The sequence below is a fragment of the Salmo salar genome, chromosome 09, assembly GCF_965601325.2.
Source record: "Salmo salar chromosome 09, fSalSal1, whole genome shotgun sequence".
Taxonomy (NCBI): Eukaryota; Metazoa; Chordata; class Actinopteri; order Salmoniformes; family Salmonidae; genus Salmo; species Salmo salar.
The window spans coordinates 34,965,949-34,990,858 of NC_138299.1; the positions used below are offsets into that span (position 1 = coordinate 34,965,949).

Genomic DNA, 24,910 nt, shown 5'->3' on the forward strand with positions numbered 1-24,910 from the left:
ACTGTTCCTAGGCCGTCATTGAAAATAAGAATTTGTTCTTAACTGACTTGCCTAGTTAAATAAATGTAAAAAAAAAATGTTATATATATATAGATATATATATATATATATATATATATATAGAATAATAATGCGCTGCCCTATGGGATTCCCAATCACAGCCAGTTGTGATACAGCCTGGATTTGAACCAGGGTGTCTGTAGTGACACCTCTAGCACTGAGATGCAGTGCCTTAGACCACCACGCCACTCGGGAGCCCAGTGGGGCAAAAGAGAAACCAACAACAAAAATTGAATTGAAGTTGAATGAACAAGTATCAGAATAACAAGATGTGGGAAGGTGAACGAGGTGAAGTACTTGGCCTGGACATTAAAACCATTTACTGAACTACTGCTCTTCATTAACACACATTTCTGTGGATTTCCCCATATTTTAGGTTTAGTTGTTGGATGTGTAACAGGTGTTTTCCGGGTCACTCACCCAGCTGGGTAGGCCACTAGTCCAGAGCGAGGGTCACAGGCCAAAGCGCGGTTCCCAAATGCGGTGATCCCTAGCACCTTCTCCAGTGTCACCTGCAAAATAAACATCCCTTCAACAATACAATAAATGGACAACACATGACATTACTCACAAATAAACAACACCATAGAAGATGTTCCATAGCATATGTTAAATCATGAATACACATAAGCTACAGGCAAAGGGTGTGTGTGTGTGTATATAGTTTGTACCCTTAATACAAAGGAGGAGGATCATGAATGATAATGCTACTGTAGCTTCCCAGATGTTGAGAAGCGGCATACCAGACTCAGAGTCTCGTTATTGTTAATTGAAGGGACAAGGAACTACGAAGAAACTTTTACAAATATAGAAACAAGACCGATCAGTATCTGCTATGTAGGCCAATGCACTGCACAAATACCTTTTCACAGTGTAAACAAATAGGCATTGGTCAACAACTTGCGTTATAACGTCCCTATAAGCATAGTTGAAGAGAAAAGCAGCATGTCAGCAGCCATCACACTGCATTGACATGTTCTCTGGGTTTCAGCAGTTTGTTAAACAGCAACGACATTTCACAGCAGGAGTAAGCCAGTCAGTAAGCCAGTCAGATAAGATTTAAGTCAAGTTCAGCTCATTGATATTCCTCTCTTACCATCTTCACAGCCTCTCAGAGATAGCCTATACGTCCCTTGTGATTGGATCCCTCCAGGCCTGCTCTTCCTCATCACCCCACAACAAACAGAAAGAACAGCCAAAGGCACACCACCACCCCCCCCACAACACTGACTGAACAATAAAACCCCTGGATACGAGCTAGAATAGGCTATCTACTTGAATCCCAACACTTCCTGGTACAGCCAGTCACCCAACTGAAGTGTGGTAGATCACCTCTCCTGGGCTTCAACTGTAATGTGGTAGGTCACCTCTCCTGGGCTTCAACTGTAATGTGGTAGATCACCTCTCCTGGGCTTCAACTGTAATGTGGTAGATCACCTCTCCTGGGCTTCAACTGTAATGTGGTAGATCACCTCTCCTGGGCTTCAACTGTAATGTGGTAGGTCACCTCTCCTGGGCTTCAACTGTAATGTGGTAGATCACCTCTCCTGGGCTTCAACTGTAATGTGGTAGATCACCTCTCCTGGGCTTCAACTGTAATGTGGTAGATCACCTCTCCTGGGCTTCAACTGTAATGTGGTAGATCACCTCTCCTGGGCTTCAACTGTAATGTGGTAGATCACCTCTCCTGGGCTTCAACTGTAATGTGGTAGATCACCTCTCCTGGGCTTCAACTGTAATGTGGTAGATCACCTCTCCTGGGCTTCAACTGTAATGTGGTAGATCACCTCTCCTGGGCTTCAACTGTAATGTGGTAGATCACCTCTCCTGGGCTTCAACTGTAATGTGGTAGATCACCTCTCCTGGGCTTCAACTGTAATGTGGTAGATCACCTCTCCTGGGCTTCAACTGTAATGTGGTAGATCACCTCTCCTGGGCTTCAACTGTAATGTGGTAGATCACCTCTCCTGGGCTTCAACTGTAATGTGGTAGATCACCTCTCCTGGGCTTCAACTGTAATGTGGTAGATCACCTCTCCTGGGCTTCAACTGTAATGTGGTAGATCACCTCTCCTGGGCTTCAACTGTAATGTGGTAGATCACCTCTCCTGGGCTTCAACTGTAATGTGGTAGATCACCTCTCCTGGGCTTCAACTGTAATGTGGTAGATCACCTCTCATGGGCTTCAACTGTAATGTGGTAGATAACCACCCCCCCAGTCATCACATGACTGTATTCAGTTACTGTGCCTCCCAGTGTGATTGTGTGTGGGGCACTTTCGACGACCTGTACAGCTGCCTGTTTTTGTGCTTTCGTCACCAACCGTTGATTCTCTACGCCTCGCTCTCTTTCTCTACGCCTACCTTGCCGGGTTGTTGGGTTCAAGTTGAAATGTGGCCATGGCAACAATCAGCAGCGGCCGGCAGTGTTGTGGAAGCAGCAAGGTGACAAATAAGTAGCTCGACTACAGGCTAATTCAGTTGTGATGAATTTATAAATGTATATAATAAATGAATAGCTCATAAGACATAGGCTAGATCGTTGGGACGTTGCATAAAAACAGAGGTTGAAGCTTCCAGACAGGAAAAGGAAAAAAAGTGGAAATTAGGCTATTCCTCCATAAATAGAGTTTAGAACAATGTGCTTTCTGTTGTTTGTTTACAGAGTTCTACGTCAAAGGAATAATTGACTACGTCAACATTTAAAAAAAAGGGACTTTAATGAGCCCAGTATACCTCCTCCTTGTTAACAAAGCATATCGGAGGAAGTTTTCAGCAGCAAGTTGAAAACGAGCATTGAGCACGGAGCCCACTGCAGTGTACTTCTTCTCGATAAACTGCAGGCAGTTGCATCCATGTTCCCAGTAGGCTTCCTGATAATACATAGCCTAATCTTATGGGCTCTGGTCAAAAGAAGTGCACTATAAAATGTGTCATTTGGGACCCATCCACTAACGTTACGATAGGCTACGATCCATGAGGTCGGCAGGCTCAAGGCAGCAGGTAGGCGTCCAGTACAGTAACATTCTAGAACGGTACTCACAGCCTAAGAAAAACAACGTTAGACCCAGGATAAGAAGAAAACCCACTCCTCCTTAAATCTCTCATACTCAAACATGTATTCCTTTGTCTGACTCCCTACTCCAGAGAGTGTTTCACACTAGGCTAGAAGGCTGTCTGCATAAGCTTGCCATCACATCTTAGCCTACACCCTAAGAAAACACCCTAAGAAAACAAAGGAAGATTGACATCAAATGAATTAAGCTCACTTAAATAAACAATCACAGCAAGACTAATAATTACTCACATCATTACCTATCATGAAGCAAAACAAAATACAAACAATGGGAAGAAGTCATTTTCATATAGCTCCCCCAAAACATCAGGACAATCTGATGTAGTATGTTGGTTAACCTAAGGTTGTGAAGATACAGTATAGCCTACATGTAGGCTATGTAGTTGATTCACTCATACCTGATTCTCAGCTTTCTCCCTGCTGTGTTACATATTGTCAGGCTAGTAGAATAGTGGTAGGTTAGTGTTTACATCTGTTTTGTCTCTGATGTAAGTGTGCCACGAAGCTCTCGTTCAAACACCTCTTAAAACCCACTAGGAGAAACAGCCGTGGACACTTAATAAAACAATGGGACTAACAGAATGACAGAATTTGGACCTTTTAAAATAGGACACTCATCTTGCCTGAGTAACCTTTCAATGTTTAAAAAAAGATCTATATTTATATGTAAATAATAGTCATAAGAAATCATAACAGTCGCTACTGTACTAAAAGAGAGGAGGGAGGGAATTGGAAAGGGTACGTGATGTAGAAAAGTGGGTCTGTACTCTGCACGCACAAAGACACGGGGCCTACAATCTCTGAGTTTATTCACACATGGGAGATTCCGCAACAATGTTTAAAGACATCTACGAATGACTGTCCAGCATGGCTTGGGGCGTGTTACAGCTTTATAGCCTACGCTTCACAGGGAGCAAGGAGGAGTATTAAGTAGCCTAAGTATGACTGTTCTAGGCACTGCCATGTCTCTTGAGACTTTGTAGTACACTAACCACAGCCACTGACACTCCTGGGTGGAACAGGAAGGTACAGTACTGTCGGTGTCCTGCTACAACCGTAAACAGACAATCAGACTGGAATGCACCAGCAGAGTGAACTTCATGGAAGAGGGGGGAATTACTACACATGAAAGCTTGTCATATTGACAACATTCTTGGACTTATCGTCTTCAACGTACAGAATGATTGTCATCTATAAGAACCAATGTTATTTTTATCTGAATTGATTGTACTGCAGGTCTATTCTTCATTGCTTTTCAGGGGGTTCAGTCAACACACACACACACACACACACACACACACACACACACACAGAGAGAGAGAGAGTGCAGGTAGCATGTAGCCTACATGGGAATGGAACGAACCAAGCAGTCTGTCTGTAAGGTACAGTATGTGTCACGCGCCACTTTCTCATGTCAACACCAAGGAAGTGAACAGACTTCTCCAATAAAATCGACTTATAGTAAGGTTGTGAATAGCATAGAAATCACTGTAAAAATTAGGACAGTAATTGTTTTACTACAGGTATAAGAATTTACTTAAACAGTGTGTGAGACATGTCATGAAGATATGGAGTTGACTGCAGGACTAGGCTAGGAGGGACAAGTTTATGTATACTAATGATAAGCAACCTCCATGGAGTTGCTGTTGCAAAGGAAAATAAGCCTGCATGCAAAGTCCAAGAACATGTTTTTGTTTTATGGTCAGTGACACACTTCCCCAAATATGTGATGTACATGGAATCTATATGAGGATCCACTAAATAAATATGAATGTCCCTCCAATATTTGACGTATTATTCCAGAACACCAGTGCAGTTGCACCACAATACATCATTCTTTCCATTAGAAAGCAATGGACTGTGCATTTAATTTTACTGCTAGATCAATGCTATTTCAATTATATACAAATGACAGTGATATTGCCTGGTAGGTCGCTCGCAATGTTCGATAGCAAATCTATAAACTGGTTATAAGGGTCTTCTGTCAATGCTCAAAAAATGAAAATGTACAGGGATGAGTGTCCATGCCAGATACATACATACCTTGTTAGTGAGATTTTCTTTGTTGTTCAGAGCTTTATTCCTTCTCAATTTTATAGATGGCGAGCGAAGCAGATTTTTGATCCGACTCTTTATTGTGGAACCCTCCACCGTCATCTTGAAAAATAAATGGACCGATCTCTTTAATCGGTTGATAGAATTAGCGCATGCAAATATGGAAACCGGTGGTGAAATACAGACACAATCATTTCTACTTCACCAAAATAAATAAATAGATCAAATAAACAGGAATATGCTGTCATGCTTCCTACAGGTTCAACGAGCTGGTTCTGTCAGCATGTGTGCAGTTCTCGTTTATTTCATTCCCTGCTCTGCCTAGAAAGCTTTTCCGCATTATCTGTCCTTCTTGGATCGCATTCTGATCCACGGAGAGGGATGCATCTGGATGCATTTGGAAAAATTGTAAACGTTCCCAGATTGTGAACAGGATTAGCTACTTCGATGGTCGGGTCACAGAAGACAGTCCGTCACGGCTCCGCTCCTCTTGTCATTGCCTCCTCCTCGACGAGAACTCACCAACGATTGGCAAACTGGATCTGTGGCACAACACCAGTTGGTTAGCCAGCTAGCCAAGCTTTCAGCCAACGTTCTGGCCATAGAATTAGGAATTAGAATACGGAGCTCTATGGTCCCAGCTGTCTCTTGCGTCCCCATATGGGCAAAAAAGATACTAAGGTTTGCTTAAACCACTTAATAAGAATATGCCCAGTGCTATTGCCTACGAGCATGTCAGTTGACAATGTTAACTAGCATTATATCTAACAATAGTTAGCTAGCTAGATATTTAGCAGTGTCTATTGGGGCTAAGGTTAGCATAGGCGCCTTGGGCACTAGCTACCTTGCCATTGCTATAACTTTTTTCCTGGTTATGCAATGCATGGTTTAATGATCACAATTTCCAACATATCTAGCTTTCTTTTTATAACTTTCCCTTTCGTTTAGACGATTTTCTAAATCACGACTGTCAGGGCCAGACCTCATTGTCTCGCCTAGTTGCAAGCATCAACATTTACAGTCGTTTGTTTTGATGAGACTGGACAAGCAATCTGACCCAGATCTCACCCTAACTGGTCAAGTCATTGTCGCCATCTAGTGGTGGTTGAAAGCCGCTGGGTCATCCATCTCATGTGGAGCTCCCGACTGGGCCTGTCTGCCACTGTCAACTTGTTTTGTGTCTCCTAACTCGAATGCAACATTTGAATGAAAAGTCGGCGAATGGCAGCTTTTAGCTATTGCAAATGTAAACACAGCGAATTATAGTTGCCTTAAAAAAAAAAAATACAATTTTCGAACCTTTCATTTTCAAGACTTTTCAAACTTTTTATTAATCATTTACATGCATTACACGTTAGTCCCAACTTCCTTGTGTGCTGCGTACCTGGGCACTTGCTCCATATTATAGCTTGCATCATCTTCTTTACCCTATATGACTACACGAATACGTGTGCAGTGGCCAATGTGGTGAACCTTCTAGTGGAGTCCTCCAAGTTACTCCACTGCCACAATTCTATTCTGGATCCCTTTTATTTTCCACATCCAAGAGAGGGTTGGGGAGCTTGTCAGTAAAGCATTAGATAGTCTGTTGGTTGTAGTCTGTTGGTGGCAGAAGTATGCATGGAGGGGAAAGAATCATTTGGGAGGACCCCCTTCAGTCAGTGTAGTTCAACTGAGCTGAGATGAAGCGTTAGAAAAATGTGCCTTTAGACTAGAGCAATGCAGTGAAAATGTAGGCAATTATGCATGTGTCCAACCTGGTCTCAAAACATTTTCTATTATGTACATACATCCAAGACAATCCATTAGTATGTTACGTTTCGTACGGTATGTATTAATTCTTTAATGTCCATCACCCATTTTGTATGATACGTTACGAATTTGCTAAACTTATGATATATTACGAATTCTAACATGCTAGCCGGCTAACATTAAGAAGGGATTATGAGGAGCAAGGGAACGGACACCTGCAGAGTAGTAGGATAACATATTATACAGTAGGTGGCTGCACTGACCTGATCCTCGAGGTAACCACAATTCCACAGTAGCCGATGCCACTCTTCTGCTGCCAGTAGATGATGTTAGGATAGCTGAGGTAAATGAGCAGGACGGGAATGGCCCATATGAGCAGGGAGACCAGAGCAGCGTTGTGGGGTCGGACCAACAGAGACTTGAGTGGGAAGATTATGGACAGGACGCGGTCGGTGATGACTGCACAGATAAACATGGTGCTCGAGGTCAGACCTACAAAGTGGAGTATGTTACTCCGGATTCACAGTGAAAGGCCCATGCTCTATGTACTGTTTGGAGGCCAGGTCACACAGAGCAAGGTTCTGTACTCCGATGGAGCAGATAGTCCATTGTCGAGACGCTTTGGAGGCAGGTTACCAGGCTACAGAGGTTTCCAAACATTCAGAGCAGTAAGAGGCTATGGTAGAATGAGGGAATGACTGTTGCAGCGCAGTTGCGTGTTGAGCTGCAGTCCTCAAAAGGGGACTAATGGCAGGGAAAGGTCTTCGATGGCCGATGTGCTGTTTCTTTGCCATGACCAGCTGTAGGAGTCTTTTCACAGTTCCTTAATCAACTGATAAATTGAATAAAATGTGTCAGATCAAACAATTACAAATTCAAGTAATCTGTCAAATCTCATAGTGCCTTCGGGAAGTATTCAGACCCCTTGACTTTTTCCACATTGTTACATTGCAGCCTTATTCATTAATCTACACACAATACCCCATAATGACAAAGCAAAAAGAGGTTTTTAGAAATGTTTGCTAATTTATATACAAAAAATGGAAATGTCACATCTACTTCAGTATTCAGACCCTTTACTCAGTACTTTGTTGAAGCACCGTTGGCAGCAATTACAGCATCGAGTATTCTTGGGTATGACACTATAAGCTTGGCACACCTGTATTTAGGGAGTTTATCCCACTCTTCTCTGCAGATCATCTCAAGCTCTGTCAGGTTGGAAGGGGAGCGTTGCTGCACAGCTATTTTCAGGTCTTTCCAGAGATGTTAGATCGGGTTCAAGTCCGGGGTCTGGCTGGGCCACTCAAGGACATTCAGAGACTTGTCCCAAAGTCACTCCTGCATTGGCTGTGTGCTTAGGGTCACTGTCCTGTTGGAAGGTGAACCTTTGTCGCAGTCTGAGGTCCTGAGTGCTCTGGAGTAGGTTTTCATCAAGGACGTCTCTGTACTTTGCTTCGTTCATCTTTGCTTCGATCCTGACTAGTCTCCCAGTCTCTGCCGCTGAAAAACATCCCCACTGCATGATGCTGCCACCACCATGCTTCACCGTAGGGATGGTGCCAGGTTTCCTCCAGATGTGAAGCTTGGCATTCAGGCCAAAGAGTTCAATCTTGGTTTCATCAGACCAGAGAATCTTGTTTCTCATGGTCTGAGAGTCTTTAGGTGCCCATTGGCAAACTCCAAGCAGGCTTTCATGTGCCTTTTACTGAGGAGTGGCTTCTGTCTGGCCACTCTGCCATAAAGGCCTGATTGGTGGAGTACTGCAGAGATGGTTGTCCTTCTGGAAGGTTCTCCCGTCTCCACAGAGGAACTCTAGAGCTCTGTGAGTCACCATTAGGGTCTTGGTCACCTCCCTGACCAAGGCCTTTCTCCCCCAATTGCTCAGTTTGGCCAGGCAGCCAGCTCTAGGAAGAGTCTTGGTGGTTCCAAACATCTTCCATTAAAGAATGATGGAGGCCAGTGTTCTTGGGGACCTTCAATGCTGCAGAAATGTTTTTGTACACTTCCCCAGATCTGTGCCTCTAAACAATCCTGTCTCGGAGCTCTACGGACAATTCCTTCGACCTCATGGCTTGGTTTTTGCTCAGACATGCACTGTCAACTGTGGGACCTTATATAGACAGGTGTGTCTTTCCAAATCATGTCCAATCAATTGAATTTACCACAGGTGTACTCATATCAAGTTGTAGAAACAGGATGCACCCGAGCTCAATTTCGAGTCTCATAGCAAAGGGTCTGAATACTTATGTAAATTAGATATCAGATTTTTAGTTTCATTAAATTTGCAAACATTTCTAAAAACCTGTTTTCGCTTTGTCATTATGGGGAATTGTGTGTAGATTGCTGAGGATTTTATTAATTTAATTCATTTTAGAATAAGGCTGTAACGTAACAAAATGTGGAAAAAGTAAAGTGGTCTGAATACTTTCCAAAGGCACTGTATGTAAAGTCGGGTCTGAAATGAATAGATCCCTTGATAAAGATGATCAAAATAATATATTTTATACTAATACAGTCGCTCAGAGAAAAAGATTGTTTAAAGTCAAAACATTTTTTAAACAAAATCTCGTCTGATCAATTAGTATAAAATATACATTTTCATTTTTTGAGCATACAATATATACTGAACAAAAATAAAAGCAGCATGCAATCATTTCAAAGATTCTGAGTTACAGCTCATATAAGGAAAAAAGTCCATTCCTAATCTATGGATTTCACATGACTGAGAATACAGATATGATTCTGTTGGTCAGATACCTTAAAAAAAAAAAAAAGAAAAAGTGGATCAGAAAACCGTTCAGTATCTTATGTGACCGCCATTTGCCTCATGCAGCGTGACACATCTCCTTCACATAGAGTTGATCAGGCTGTTGATTGTGGCCTGTGGAATGTTGTCCCACTCTTCAGTGGCTGTGCGAAGTTGCTGGATATTGGCGGGAACTGGAACACACTGTCGTGCACATCAATACTGAGCATCCCAAACATGCTCAACAGGTGACATGTCTGGTGTGTTTGTAGGCAAAGGAAGAAGTGGGACATTTTCTGCTTCCAGGAATTGTGTACAGATCCTTATGACATGGGGCCGTGCATTATAATGTTGAAAGATGAAGTGATGGAGGATGAATTGCACTAGAATGGGCCTCAGGATCTCATCACGGTAGCTCTGTGCATTCAAATTGTCATCGATAAAATGTTATTGTGTTCGTTGTCCGTAGCTTATGCCTGACCATACCATAACCCCACAACCACGGGGCACTCTGTTCACAACATTGACATCAGCAAACCGCTCGCCCACATGACGCCATACACATGGTCTTCGGGGCCGGTTGGACGTACTGCCAAATTCTCTAAAACAACATTGGAGGCAGCTTATGGTAGTGCAATTAACATTAAATTCTCTGGCAACAGCTCTGGTGGACATTCCTGCAGTCAGCATGCCAAATGCACTCTCTCTCAAAACTTGAGACATCTGTGGCATTGTGTTGTGTGACAAAACTGCACATTTTAGAGTGGCCTTTTATTGTCCCCAGCACAAGGTGCACTTGTGTAATGATCATGCTGTTTAATAAGCTTCTTGATATACCACACCTGTCAGGTGGATGGATTATCTTGGCAAAGGAGAAATGCTCACTAATGGGGACGTAAACTAATTTCTGCGCATTTGAGAGAAATAAGCTTTTTGTGCGTAGCGAAATTTCTGGGATATTTTATTTCTGCTCATGAAACACAGGACCAACACTTTCCATGTTGCGTTTATATTTTTCTTCAGTATAGCTCAGTATTTGTATTATTTAGAGTATTTTTTTTGCCCATCTTTATCAAGGAATCCAATAATTCCAGACACAATTGTATAATAAAATGTCAATACACAGGAAAATACACTCGTATAGTCTGATATTCTCATTTCTGATATGAAATCACATTTCCGATATGAATACATTTTTTTTATTATTATTATTTGCTTTTCTGTAACAAGCTAAATATTTTATAAACAACTTTGAGCAAACTTCTAAACAAAAATAGAACTGAAGTAAGGAGGAGATAGTTCTGATCGACACTTACCCTTGGAGAAGGCAGCTGTATTTCAAAACAACTCTTCAATGTTCTGCAACTTTGTTCACACTACGGCATCATGTCACACCTGAAGAAATGATCATGCCTATATCCCAAATGGCAGGGCCCTGGTCAAGAGTTGTCTTTTGGGACACTCCTATGGCTATAAATGATAATTCACAGGAGAAATTAAGACATTGTCCGGTAACGGATAAGGTCATTAGTTTGCCATTAGATCCCAGTGGACGATTGGGAAATGTCAGATCTCTCTCTGTCCTTTAAAAAGGGCAAATGAAACCAGGCAGGAGTACTTAGCATTTTAACAATCAGTTACCAATTACCCATGCATGTTCTTTCACAATATTCCTGTAAAACAAAATGCTTTTCAAACATGTCCAATGTAGGATGTACAGTAAGTCACTTAATCTTTACAGTAATATTATATTTAAAGTCAGAAAGTAACTGCATCAGAAATGTAAATTTGGCAGCCTATGTTCATTATTATATTTTATTTCAAGGCATCTTCCTTTCTCTTACGTCAACATCCTAAACGTAACGATTATTGACCCCATATAAAAACATCAGAAATATCTTTACAAAAAACAACCATCGTCCTCAAAGTGGAAAAACGTCATTATTTACATGGCCTATTATAAAAAATGGAGTTTATAGTTTTTACAGAAATTCAATCTAGATTATATGGTTCTAACAAACAGGTCTTGATGTAGTTTAACAAGATGGCTGGCTTTTAATTCCGCAAGCTTTACCTCTTAACAGCATAAAAATTATTACAGCAACGATAGCTTTCATTTCCCCCAATTCAACCTCGAATACACAAATTCTCTCAAATGGCACCCTATTCCCAATATAGTATACTTTTGATCAGGGCCCTGGTCAAAAGTAGTGCACTATATAGGAAATAGGGTGCCATTTAGAACACTGGCATAGTGATTTTTACTAATATTATAGTGAATGTCAGGGTCTAATTATTACATACATCACTGAAGTGAAGCTGCTTTAGAAAAAGGTCACAAGCGCTGCAGATTCAACGACCTGTCCATCCTACAGGGACCTATTATGATAATATTTATCAAGGCTTTTCTATGTTGAGATTTGTTGTCCGCGCTGCAAACTGAGTGGTTAGTAGTTAGTGTAGAAAAGTGTGCCATACAAAAAGAATATAATTACGGATGAAATGTTCCTTAAAGGTGAAGTCACTACAAACATGAAGAAATAGAGATCACCCACTCCAATATGGAGACAGGATTTTTTCAGAGGCCCTATACACACACACAACAGTACTGTACTATGAACACCATCAGATGTCTGTCTACAAATCCTCTTGCTCTGATAGAACAAATAATATACTCCAAGGGCTCGAACACACCAATAGCATTTGTCTGCTGAGAGTACCTGTGAACCGAGTGCAAACCGGTTTTACATATAAAAACGTGCGCGAAGATGTCGGCAGTCAGACAAGACGTCAACAGCGTGCTGAACAACAATCGGTAAACAACAGATCCACATTCAGTGCGATGTGTGTAAACCTTAAAGGCAGAACATACTCGACACCCTTAAATGTACCAAGGTCCTGGCAGCTTATTATTATACAATATTCATTGCATCTCCTCTTTAAAGTGAGGGAAAGAAAAGCAACAGTTCAGGGCCTGTATAGTGTCTTAGAGATGTGTTGATCTAGGATCAGATCCATGTGAGCTTATTCATTATGATCTAAAAGGTTAAACTGATTCTAGATCTGTACTCCTATTCTGAGACACTTCATGAATACAGGTCTAGATAACAGAGATTTGAACAGAAAAACATAACTCCTGACTGTCAGAACAGTGTCATGTCAGTCTTTCCGATACGCCCGTTAGGTAGTGTCGCTTCTAAAACAAAACAAAATCACTTTTTTCACAAGGATCTCCTAAATGTATGTTCGTAAATGTAGTTAACCCATGATTGGTTTAGCCAGAAGGGTCATATTCATTACGTCACACTGTAGCGAAATGCTTTGCAACAGAAAACGAACGTTTCTCATTGGACAAGTTCAAGTAGTCTCACCCTATTTGTCAGTTTTTGTCCGTTTGGTGCCAAATGAATACGACCTATGTGAATGGGGGTATTGAGGAGAGATGGCTACAATGTTGACCTGGGCCTAAGTGAGTTGGTGCTTAGTTCTATGTCCGAGGGTTGCTCTTTAGTCATCGTGGGGCTAGTCTTGGCATGGGCCTCATCTGCAGCAGTGGGGGCGGTGCCAGGGCATCCCCCGGCTTCTCATTGGACTCCAGCACCTTGGCCACGCCTCCAACGCTCATCTGAAGTGGTGGTGGCGGTGCCAGGGCATCCGCCAGCTTCTCATTGGACTCCATCACCCTGGCCACTCCTCCAACTTTCATCTGCAGCAGCGGCGTGGTCAGTGCTTTTTGCAGTACATCTTGACCTTTTGTAGTGCCTGCTTTTGCTTGTTGGCTGTGCCCATTGACAGCAGGAGCAGACACAGAAGCGGTCTCTGATGGTTTCAGGTTGGATCCAAAACCAACTTTAAGTTCCTCTGCCTGTGGTACTGGCAGACCTGGGCCTTTGGAAGTCTCTTCCTGACCCTTGTCCTCGTCCAGTCTCAGGAACAAGGGGCTGAGGGAGCGCTCGTCATCTCCATCTCCGATGATCGCCTTCTCTGTCTTTGGTGGTGGTAGCACCCCGTCTGTCTGAGGTGTGGGTACCCTCACAGTCCCCACGTGCCCAGGCTCGGTGTGTGGTATGCGGGAGACCACTGGAGGACCTCTGGGGCTGCTGTTGTTGTCTGTGGTAATCTGCTGGTTGAGGATGAAGATCTCGTTGAGGAGAGATGTCAGGCTGTCGTCTTCACCATTACCATCTTCATTGTCTTCGTCCTCCTCAGAGTTTCCATCTGTGTCATTGATCCCTACACTGTCTACAGCGTGGTCCAGCTGCTTCCCCAGAACCTCTCCGTACTCCAACCCACTGCCCCTATCCTTCACTGGGGATGGCCTCCTCGGAGCTCCCCCTGACACACCTGGGGCTGACTGGTTCTGTCGCGCTTTAACCAATGAAATGACATCGGAGAAATGAGGAACTGAAAAATAGGAAACAAATGCAATTTTTTGTGTCAATGGCATCACATTCAGCTAATTCAAATCAGGTTTAAAGATTTCTACATTGTGGGAAGTTACCTCCCTGGTTGCGGTTATTACGAGTTCCAGTGAGAGAAATGGGTTCGGACATTGAGGGGATAATGATGGTGACCGAAGCGACACCTAAAAAAAAAAAAAAAGTGAGAAATTTAAGAAGAATCCAAATCAAATCAGAAAACATTTCAACGCAACTATGAGTCAATGCAGTGTACCTTGAGTCACTACAAGCCTACCTGGTGTTTGAGACCGTTGCATTTCGATTCCAGTGACGCGTCCTACCGGCAACGGAGAACGGGCAGGCTGCATGGCGCTCACCTGCTGAGATGTTATCACTCCACCCACTATAGACAGCATTTGAGGAGGGAGAAACCCAGCATGAACTGGTGGGGAATCTGTTGGGGAGGCAGAAAAAAGGATCTAAATGATTCATTTCTTCACATGAAAGTTCAGTCTCTAGACCAGCAGTCTGTCTTATTGAAGTCAACCTGGCCCATTGGGTGCTGATAGACAGTAACAGGGTCAGAGGGACGGGAGGCTCACCTGGGGCAGGCTGTATTTTTCTGCGAGACAGGATGTTAGGTCTGGTCCTTTCACCCGGCGAACGCCACGTTGAGGGGTGTTTACTGGAAGGTGGTGTGATGATGGGACTTGTCTTGGGTCGTTGGGGCGCAGGCTTTTGGGGGATCGAGTGGGGGACTGGGGTGGCTACGACCTTTAACTTGAGGCCGGGGGCCAGGGACTTTGGCTCAGACTGTCGAGCGCTCCTGAGTGAAATTGTTTTATTGGGCGAGACCGATGACGAGGACGCTGTTGAGGAGGGCCCTCTCCACTTCCTTTTGGTCGAGATGTCCTGCAGTTTCCTGATGATGAGCTCCTCTGTCTTTCCTGTTGAGAGAACACAGGCCAGTGTTATAAGAAGGAGAGACCAAATAGGAGACGAGAGAAGGGGGTGAAAAGTAAGGCCCATTACCAGATTTCTTTGAGATTTTCTTAATATCACCAGCTCTCCCCCTGGTCAGCCCGCTCTTCAGTTTTTCAATGCGCTCGCATTTGTCTCTCAGGTCAAGGACTTGTTTTCGGTCCTGTTAAATAACAGAGACAATACTTTATATTTCCTGAAGAGATTCTTTACTAAATAAAATTATGCAGTTCTGGGAGGCACACAAAGCAAGGTCAATGAAATAGTCAGCTGAATATTACTGACTTGTTATTGGCCTTATGGGACCTGGTCAAAACTTGTGCACTAGGGAATAGGGTGACATTTGGGATGCACCCTTAGTCTTACCTTCCCGAGGATGAAAACATTACTTGGTGCTGGGTCGCCAAGGTCCAAAGTCTCTTTAACCTGTTGGGGCTAGGGGGCAGTATTTGCACGGCCGGATAAAAAACGTACCCGATTTAAACTGGTTACTACTCTTGCCCAGAAACTAGAATATGCATATAATTAGTAGATTTGGATAGAAAACACTCTGAAGTTTCTAAAACTGTTTGAATGGTGTCTGAGTATAACAGAACTCATATGGCAGGCCAAAACCTGAGAAGATTCCATACAGGAAGTGCCCTGTCTGACAATTTGTTCTCCTTCTGTGGCATCTCCATCGAAAATACAGCATCTCTGCTGTAACGTGTCATTTTCTAAGGCTTCCATTGGCTCTCAGAAGGCGCCAGAAAGTGGAATGACGTCTCTCCAGTCTCTGGGCGAAAAACAGCAGGAGATTTTGTGAGTGGTCAGGCTGAGAACAGTGACACTGGAGATGTGCGTTCATGTGAATTCTCTATTTTTTTCTTTCAGCCTTTGAATAAATACGTCGCCCGGTTGGAATATTATCGCTATTTTACGAGAAAAATAGCATAAAAATTTAATTTAAACAGCATTTGACATGCTTCGAAGTACGGTAATGGAATATTTTGAATTTTTTTAATCACGAAATGCGCTCGCGCGTCACCCTTCGGATACTGACCTGAACGCACGAACAAAACGGAGCTATTTGAATATAACTATGGATTATTTGGAACCAAGACAACATTTGTTGTTGAAGTAGAAGTCCTGGGAGTGCATTCTGACGAAGAACAGCAAAGGTAATCCAATTTTTCTTATAGTAAATCTGAGTTTGGTGAGGGCCAAACTTGGTGGGTGTCAAATTAGCTAGCCGTGATGGCCGGTCTATGTACTCAGAATATTGCAAAATGTGCTTTCGCCGAAAAGCTATTTTAAAATCTGACACCGCGATTGCATAAAGGAGTTCTGTATCTATAATTCTTAAAATAATTGTTATGTATTTTGTGAATGTTAATCATGAGTAATTTTGTAAATTCACCGGAAGTTTGCGGTGAGTATGCTAGTTCTGAACATCACATGCTAATGTAAAAAGCTGTTTTTTGATATAAATATGAACTTGATTGAACAAAACATGCATGTATTGTATAACATAATGTCCTAGGAGTGACATCTGATGAAGATCAAAGGTTAGTGCTGCATTTAGCTGTGGTTTTGGTTTTTGTGACATATATGCTTGCTTTGAAAATGTCTGTGTGATTATTTTTGGCAGGGTACTCTCCTGACATAATCTAAAGTTTTGTTTTCGCTGTAAAGCCTTTTTGAAATCGGACAATGTGGTTAGATTAACGAGAGTCTTGTCTTTAAAATGGTGTAAAATAGTCATATGTTTGAGAAATTGAAGTTATAGCATTTTTGAGGTATTTGTATTTCACGCCACGCAATTCCACTGGTTGACTAGGTGCAACGTCCCACCTTGCCCAGGGAGGTTAAGGGCTTTAAAGCTCTTCTGAAGCGCAGCACAGCGTTGTCTCTCGTATGGGTTGTGCAAGTCCGAGTGCTAATGGTAACATTGAACCAAGAACACTGCAAATTATAACCGTGGACAGTGAAATCACAGCACAACCATATTTGAAGGAAAGCATTAAAAGGTTGTTTATGTCATTGTAATAAAATTGAGGGGAGGACATACTCTTAATTTCGGTCGTGTTTCTCCTTCCACTTCTTTAGCGAATTTTGCCTTCAGTTGTGAAGTGGTGCTCTTCTGTGCATTGTCTTCCACACTCTCAATGTCTACAGCCTCCTCCTCTACAGCGCTTTCTTCAACATCCTGGAAGACAGATGTCGTAGTTAAAAACTCCCCAAAAAACATGATTCTCAAGAGAAAAAGATTAGATTTTAATAGACAGAAACCGAACTGTGTTGTATAATTAAGCAATAAGGGATGAGGGGATGTGGCATATGGCCAATATACCACGGCTAAGGGCTGTTCTTATGCACGACGCAAGGAGTGCCTGGAAACAGCTCTTAGCCGTGTTATATTGGCCATATACCACAAACCCCTGAGGTGCCTTATTGCTATTATAAAGTGGTTACCAATGTAATTAGAGCAGTAAAAATAAATGTTTCGTCATACCCGTGGTATACGGTCTGTTATAAGCTGGGTGGTTCGAACCCTGAATGCTGATTGGCTGACAGACGCTGTACATCAGACCGTAAACCACGGGTAAGACAAAACATTACATTTGTAATCAGTTTATAATAGCAATAAGGCACCTCGGGGGTTTGTGATATATGGCCAATATACCACGGCTAAGAGCTGTGTCCAGGTACTCCGTGTTGCGTCGTGCATAAGAACTGCCCTTAGCCGTGGTATATTGGCCATATACCACATCCCCTTGGGCATTATTGCTTAAATATACCACAGAGAATCAGCATTCAGAACTCGAACCACCCAGTTTATAATGAGGTATAACAGTTCTTACACTGATGTTAATGACGTCCCCTTTAACGTTGTTGTTTTTGTCGTCATCGGCAGAATCCTCTGTCTCGTCCGAGGAGTTGTCTGTTTTCTCCTCCTCTGTGTCCTCCAGAAGGTCCACCACCTCCATCACCGCTTCCCTGTCCTCCTCCGTGTCCTCCAGAAGGTCCACCACCTCCATCACCTCCTCCCTGTCCTCCTTCTCCTTTTCTGATGTCACTCCTCCCATGTGCCTCTGTCTTGGTCTCGACCTGGCCTCACTGCAGGTCAAGACAGCTGAAGAGGACGAGACAGCAGAGGAGACTTTGGGAACTCCTTCCATATTCCTGTTGACGAGTAGCTCCTCACTCTTCTGCTGGGAACAGACATACTGGATGTTCCTCAGGATCTGCTTCTCAGACTCTCCTGTGGAGGGAAAGATGTTGGTTCAATGTTGGTTGAATGTTGAAATGTTACAGCAGTGTCCATTATTACCAGTTAACTGGGACATCTTCTTGACATAAGCTGCTCTCTCCAGGGTCAGTGAACTCCTTAGCTTCTCCACGTCGGTACTTTTCTTAGTCAGGATTTGGATCTCCTCTGTCGCCTGGTAACATACATTTATTTTAGTTGACTTTTGAATCTATTGACGACGGTTGCTTCAACAAAACAAAGCACAGCTCTGACCGGCCACATTATTAAAATATACAAATACCTCGTCTGAGTCCTAAATGGCACCCTATATAGGGCTCTGATCAAAAATAGTGTACTATATAGGGAATAGGGTGCTATTTTGGACACATTAATTAAAGGGATAATTAAATTGAACAAAATGAACAATGGTTTGGATAAAGTCAAAGTAAGCAAAAATGTTAAGAAAAAGTTAACCATCCCTTTATAGGCGCTTACTTCTTTAAGGATATACACTTTGGCAGCTTTTTGGGCAAGTTTCAGTGTCTCTCTCAGCCGCTGGAAGCACCCATGGATCTCAAAACGGCGATGCCTCTCCTCCACGTTGTGCTTCAGCTGCTTCTACAGAATGCAACAGGATGAAGCTCTATCATGAAGTCTAAATGGCAAACTACAGACATGAATATTAAACTAAGGCTCAGTAGTTGAGGTACAGAACAGACTGTTTTACACACATTACTCAGACCTACCCACACAAATACACAAAAAGACTACTACTGTTTAGTCTAAAAACGAGAGAATATGAGATTTCGGTAACAGAGTCTCAAAACAGACGTGTTGTATGAAGTTAAAAGGGTTCTTACACTGATGACGTCGATGAGCTCCTCTTTATTAACACTTGAATCGTCAGAATCGGTCTCGTCAGATGAGATGTCCGTCTTCTCATCCGTTTCCTCGTCCGTATCATCCAAATCGTACTCATCCTCCACCAGGTCCTCCACCTCCTTCCTCTTCTTCTTTGGTCTTCCTGCCCACGTCTGGTAGGGGTCATCAACATGAACCATCTTAGTAAGGAGATTGGAGTCTGCTGTGGAGATGGCGTTATCTTTGATCCCTGTCTTTGTGACCTGGGTTATAGGGGGTTTGAGGAGTTTCGGGGGAGGCTGCAGCACTCTAACCACCTCAGGCTGGATATTAGGGTCTAAATTGCAGACCGCTGGGGAGATAGCATCAGCTTTTATAAATTTAAACTGGGGGCCTTTAGGGGGTTTTGTGGATTTAGGAGGCGTTTTGGTTTTCTGGCAAGGCCGCATCCAACTACACACCTCAGAGACTACATTAGAGTCTACATTGGGGGTCACTGTGGAGATATTGTCAGCTTTGACACCTGTGTTCGTAACCGTCTTTGTGGGGGATTTGACAGTAATTACTGTGGTTTCATGGTGAGGCTGCAGCCCAGTAACACCCCCTACTACAGGCATCACCTTGGAGGAGCCCTGGGCTGGCACCATTGGACACTTGATGATGATGGGCTCCTTGTTGCCTGTCTGAGGAACAATCTCCAAGGTGTACGTCCCGCCATTTGTCACAGTGGGTGAGAGACTATCATAACCAGGGGTGGTTTTAGGGGCAGTGAAAGTGGTGCTGGATGCAGTCTGGGTCTTTGGGAAAGTGACATGGGGGACAGTACTGACGGTGGAAGCACAGCTACCAGGGCCCTTGCTCTGCCATGTGGTGAGAGAGGAGGTGGAGCTGTTCATGGTGGTCAAGCACGCAGGCATGGTTAAACTGATCATCCCACCTGAAAAGAAAATATAATAAAGTTCAGCTGTAGCTAGGTTTCCATCCAATTTGCGACAGATTTTCATCTGAATATTCTAAAATGCGCATTCTCCCATCAGAGATGTTTCCATCAAATTGACTTGTTGTGGATAAACGTCTGTGCATAATGACATAGTGCACATAAAAATAACTTGAGGTTGGCCTCCCGAGGCTGTGTTATTGGGCTCTAGCGACTCCTTGTGGCAGGCCGGGCACCTGCAGGATGACTTTGGTCATCAGTTGACACATTGGTGCAGCTGGCTTCCGGGTTAAGCGGAACTTTGCAATTAATTGCAATTCATCTGATCACTCTTCATAACATTCTGGAGTATATGCAAATTGCCATCATACAAACTGAGGCAGCAGACTTTGTGAAAATGTATATTTGTGTCATTCTCAAAACCTTTGGCCCGACTATATATAGTGAATGTGCCCACTCTGGTATTGGCACGTGCTCTAGCCAACAGCTTGCAGATACAGTGGGGGTATGGCCTACATGATGAGATTATGGAAAAAATGTATTTCTCAAACGGCAGCCAAGCATCGATCATAATATCACCAGAATAAGACCCTCAATATTTATTGGAAAGGAGCATCAAGCTCATCACTGTTCACTTTCACCACCCTATGAAGTTCACAACTTATTTCATCTGTATCCTAATACACTGCATGCTACAGAAAAACAGTATGTATTTAAGCAACATTCATTCATTGGAGATTACTTATTATACATGGGATTCCTTGATCTGTCTTCCTAAAATGTCCAAGTCATTGTTTCATAACATAGTCATCAACATAGTCAGTCTTGCATGTGAAAGAGCAGCAATGCCTTGGCATGAATAGAATCAACTGTCAGACACTCACCCTTGTTGTGCATGACAAGGTTGGGGTTAAGAGCCTGCAGCTGGCTGAGGGCAACCAGCTGAATCAGCTGTCCGTTGGGGTCCCGGTATAGGGTGTTGCCTGAGGCGTTCCTTACCGGCTGCAGCACCATTCTCTGACCTGACGTGAGAGGGGTCAGGGACATGATAGGGGTCAGGGATGTGAGAGGACACGGCATTCTGACAGAGGTACTGGTCCCTGGGACAGAGAGCATCGGGGGACTGGTAACCACTCCACTGATGGGGGACGCATTTTGGGGTGATACGTTTGCACCTGTAAACAAAGTGGGGGATTTTTCATTAATGATGGAAAACATGGGTATAACCATGAAACTATGTTCAACCCAAAAAACACCAATCCCCATATCACATCTGCCAGTGTGACAGTGAAGTACGAGACGCAGCATCGACCCAGGATGAGATGGACAGGGAAGGGTATAGGCAGGCAGGGGTTATAGGATGAAGGTCACCACCAATGTTCCCTCTCATTTTTTCTACAGGTCTGCTGAGCGCAAACTTGAATGTTGTGAAAATTCTATGCAACTTCCGGCGCGTTTACTGTGAACACTGAGGCTGTAACCGCTTTTCGTTACAGTTTTAACAGTAGTTTACTGTGAACACTGAGGCTGTAACCGCTTTTCGTTACAGTTTTAACAGTAGTTTACTGTGAACACTGAGGCTGTAACCGCTTTTCGTTACAGTTTTAACAGTAGTTTACTGTGAACACTGAGGCTGTAACCGCTTTTCGTTACAGTTTTAACAGTAGTTTACTGTGAACACTGTGGCTGTAACCGCTTTTCGTTACAGTTTTAACAGTAGTTTACTGTGAACACTGAGGCTGTAACCGCTTTTCGTTACAGTTTTAACAGTGGTCAAGTAGGCTACTGTGGCTATTTGATCATAATTAAGGCCTACCAGAGTGACCTACCATCAAAAACAATGGAGAAAATGCATCCCATAACATTTTAACATGGAAAAAGCCTTTCTATCATTCAGCCTACAGTAGCAGCCAATGTGTGGTGTTCAATGTAGGCCTACATTCCATGAGACTTTTGAAAAAAAAACAAGCAGGGCTTGACATTAACCTGTTTATGCACTTGTCCTAAAGACAAGGACATGACTGAAAATGTTGTTGTGTTGTTTTATGCAAGAACCTTCTCCTCAAACCAATATCACAGAGAATCACACAAATTATGCTACCCTCTGCCTATTGTCTACTTAGCTTATTCAAGCCGGTCTCAAAATACAACACTGTCCCTTTAAGACTAAAAAAATCAGCTCTTTACCTGATTCGCTTTTCAAAGATGTCTATAAATGCACACATTTTGTGCTCTTGTAAGAAGCAATAACTCCCCCATGTTGCTACATGTAGCTCTCTCTTTGATCTCAAAACAAGCACATCTACTGACGACCGCTCATGCTGTAAACACAGTCTAGTTCAAAGTAAATGGCACAGATCCACATATGGCAATGGTCTATTTGCATATAGGCCTACTGCAGCTCTGGTTGGTTATGGCGCACAAGTCTGTGTAGAGTAGGAGTCGAACCTGTCAATGCAATAGAATCCTACTCGAATGTGTTCTGCCTATAACAAAACCTCTTGCATAGTTAATTTTTCATACAATGTCTTGCATAGTTTCTATTGAATTTTGATTGAATATTTAATATTATGCAGTGAAGCCGCTAAACATCTTCAGCACATTAGTCATCTAACAGACTCCCATCCAGAGCGACCCACAGAAGAAACCAGGGTCAACGCCCTGCTAAAGGGAACGTTGACAGATCCATTAGCCACTGGCCCACAGTTCATCAAGACCTGCCCCTCAACCAATCTCACCCCTCCCCCCCACGAGAAAAATGAAATAATTCCCCCGTCAAAAGACATCAAGGACAACAAAATCATAACAGCAAGGCCAACTGAATATGTTTGAGTGCATGTATGTACGACTCAGGGATGCTGGTATTCTAGGCAGTTCCTCTGTCCAGTGTCTGTGTTCTTTTGCCCATCTTAAACTTTTATTTTTATTGGCCAGTCTGAGATATGGCTTTTTCTTTGCAACTCATCCCGGAGTCGCCTCTTCACTGTTGATGTTGTGACTGGTGTTTTGCGGGTACTATTTAATGAAGCTGCCAGTTGAGGACTTGTGAGACATCTGTTTCTCAAACTAGACACTAATGTACTTGTCCTCTTGCTCAGCTGTGCACCGGGGCCTCCCACTCCTCTTTCTATTCTGGTTAGAGCCAGTTTGCACTGTTCTGTGAAGGGAATAGTACACAGCATTGTACGAGATCTTCAGTTTCTTTGCAACCAAAACAAATGGTCTATTGACTCTGTATCCTCACAACAAAATCTGCAGAGCTGCGATGATTGTATGCCCCAAATATTCAACATTTTGTTGGTGGCAAGAATTCTGTACAATAATTTTAGCTGAAAAGCACGAAGTCCTGCATAGTTCATTTTGATTCTGTATATTGCCTTGAATGTGGCTAATATTTAGTTGATTCGATCACAATTCCCACAGTAAAGGGAAACGTTTATAGTGTTAACTAACGGGGAAAACTCTAGAAAGTTGAGTGAAGTTCAATCTCGTGCTTCTCTGCGCCGGGCTGATATTTCTTCTGCGTGGCAGTCCCGGGAAAGCTCATTGGTCACCACCACAAACAGAGCATGAGAGTGGCAGGCCACAGGACCAGGGCTTAGCCTGTGGGAGGCTGAGGAGTAATGGGATGAGCTGGTTAGCTTAGTTACAGCTACAGTGGTGCAGGACTGACTGGGTGTGTACCTGTGGAATATCTTGGTGCTGAGGGGGCCTTGGAGCTAACAGACACTGCAGATACCAGGGCTGCGGAGCCACCCCTCCCATGAGGTGTTTGGTTGGGTAGACCATGGTGACAACCTGAATCCGCACAGCAGCAGTCACTGTGTTCTGCTCCATCTGAGCCCCCTGAGAGAGACAGGCACCTGGGTTCACTACCACCAGAGAGGAAGAGGGCAGAGTAAGTGTCTGAACACTGCCCAGAAACTGAGGTGGAACACTAGTTACAGGCAGCCTCTGCTGTGAGGAGCTGATCTGGTTGACTACAAAGCGTGTGAAGACCTTTCCCACTGGGGGGCAGGTTAGTCACTGTGGAGTAGAGATGGAGGTAGAGGTTCAGTCTCCCATACTTGTCTTTCACAATGGACTGACTATTATTTACTTATATGAATCAGAATTCAATGTCTCTGAGGGGTGGGGGGAGCTTTCAGCGCAACAAACTTACATTGAAATACAGTAGCATGATAAACTAAGCTAAAAAAAACACTACAAAGAGTGCTTCTCACCAATGAACTTGGGGCCAGCAGCAACTGGAGTGGTAGAGGGAACACTTGTGGTAACCATGGTGGTAGGAGTGGCTGCCAGTTGGGCTGGTTGTCCTGTAGAGGACCGTTTATCTGTGGAACCTGTAGAAGTTTCTGAGGTGTGTTTTTGTGATGGGACGGAGGAGGCGGCCGCCATAGACCGCTTTAGACAGGCAGGCCTTCGTAACTTGCCCGTGAGGTAAGCAGCAAGACGGTTGGCTGGGTGCATGGCTCCCATCATGCCCAGTTGTATCTTGGCATGGGGGTAGGACCTGCCATTCACCTAAAGACACACAGGGGGAAATACTGAGTAGCAATGGACTGTGTGTATTCTCCTCAGAGCTAGATAGAGTGTTCGTCCCAAATGGCACCCTATTCCCTATGTAATGCACTACTTCTGACCAGAGCCCTGTGCACTACAGTGGTCACTGGTTCAAATACCTGAGCCAACAAGGTGAGAAATCTGTCAATGTGCCATTGAGCAAAGCACTTAACCCTAATTGTTCCAAGGGCGCTGTACTACTATGGCTGACCCTGTAAAACAACACATTTCACTGCACTTATCCGGTGC

The 24,910-nt window shown here is 43.4% G+C and overlaps 2 protein-coding genes across 10 annotated transcripts in view; both read right to left on the reverse strand.

Moving 5' to 3' along the window:
• Positions 1 to 6,201, reverse strand: part of LOC106611246 (mitogen-activated protein kinase-binding protein 1) — a 55,325-nt gene extending 49,124 nt beyond the window's left edge. For all 4 annotated transcript variants that reach the window (XM_082955747.1, XM_082955746.1, XM_082955745.1 and 1 more), the window contains exons 1-2: positions 5,178 to 6,201; positions 481 to 572 (exon numbers count right to left, since the gene is read on the reverse strand). In XM_082955747.1, the coding sequence (XP_082811873.1) occupies positions 481 to 572; positions 5,178 to 5,291 (206 nt within the window). In that variant the 5' untranslated portion in view covers positions 5,292 to 6,201. The remainder of the gene's footprint in view (positions 1 to 480; positions 573 to 5,177) is intronic.
• Positions 6,202 to 11,488: 5,287 nt separating this feature from the next.
• Positions 11,489 to 24,910, reverse strand: part of LOC106611247 (uncharacterized) — a 35,396-nt gene continuing 21,974 nt past the window's right edge. For 5 of the 6 annotated variants that reach the window (XM_014211253.3, XM_082955748.1, XM_014211250.3 and 2 more), the window contains 12 exons: positions 24,322 to 24,622; positions 20,983 to 21,273; positions 19,161 to 20,098; positions 18,796 to 18,918; positions 18,382 to 18,493; positions 17,912 to 18,312; positions 17,119 to 17,256; positions 15,120 to 15,231; positions 14,690 to 15,034; positions 14,383 to 14,541; positions 14,189 to 14,272; positions 11,489 to 14,091 (listed from right to left, as the gene is read on the reverse strand). In XM_014211253.3, coding sequence (XP_014066728.3) covers positions 13,199 to 14,091; positions 14,189 to 14,272; positions 14,383 to 14,541; positions 14,690 to 15,034; positions 15,120 to 15,231; positions 17,119 to 17,256; positions 17,912 to 18,312; positions 18,382 to 18,493; positions 18,796 to 18,918; positions 19,161 to 20,098; positions 20,983 to 21,273; positions 24,322 to 24,622 — 3,897 coding nt within the window. In that variant the 3' untranslated portion in view covers positions 11,489 to 13,198. The remainder of the gene's footprint in view (positions 14,092 to 14,188; positions 14,273 to 14,382; positions 14,542 to 14,689; positions 15,035 to 15,119; positions 15,232 to 17,118; positions 17,257 to 17,911; positions 18,313 to 18,381; positions 18,494 to 18,795; positions 18,919 to 19,160; positions 20,099 to 20,982; positions 21,274 to 24,321; positions 24,623 to 24,910) is intronic. The other variant, XM_014211258.3, reaches the window with a different exon arrangement.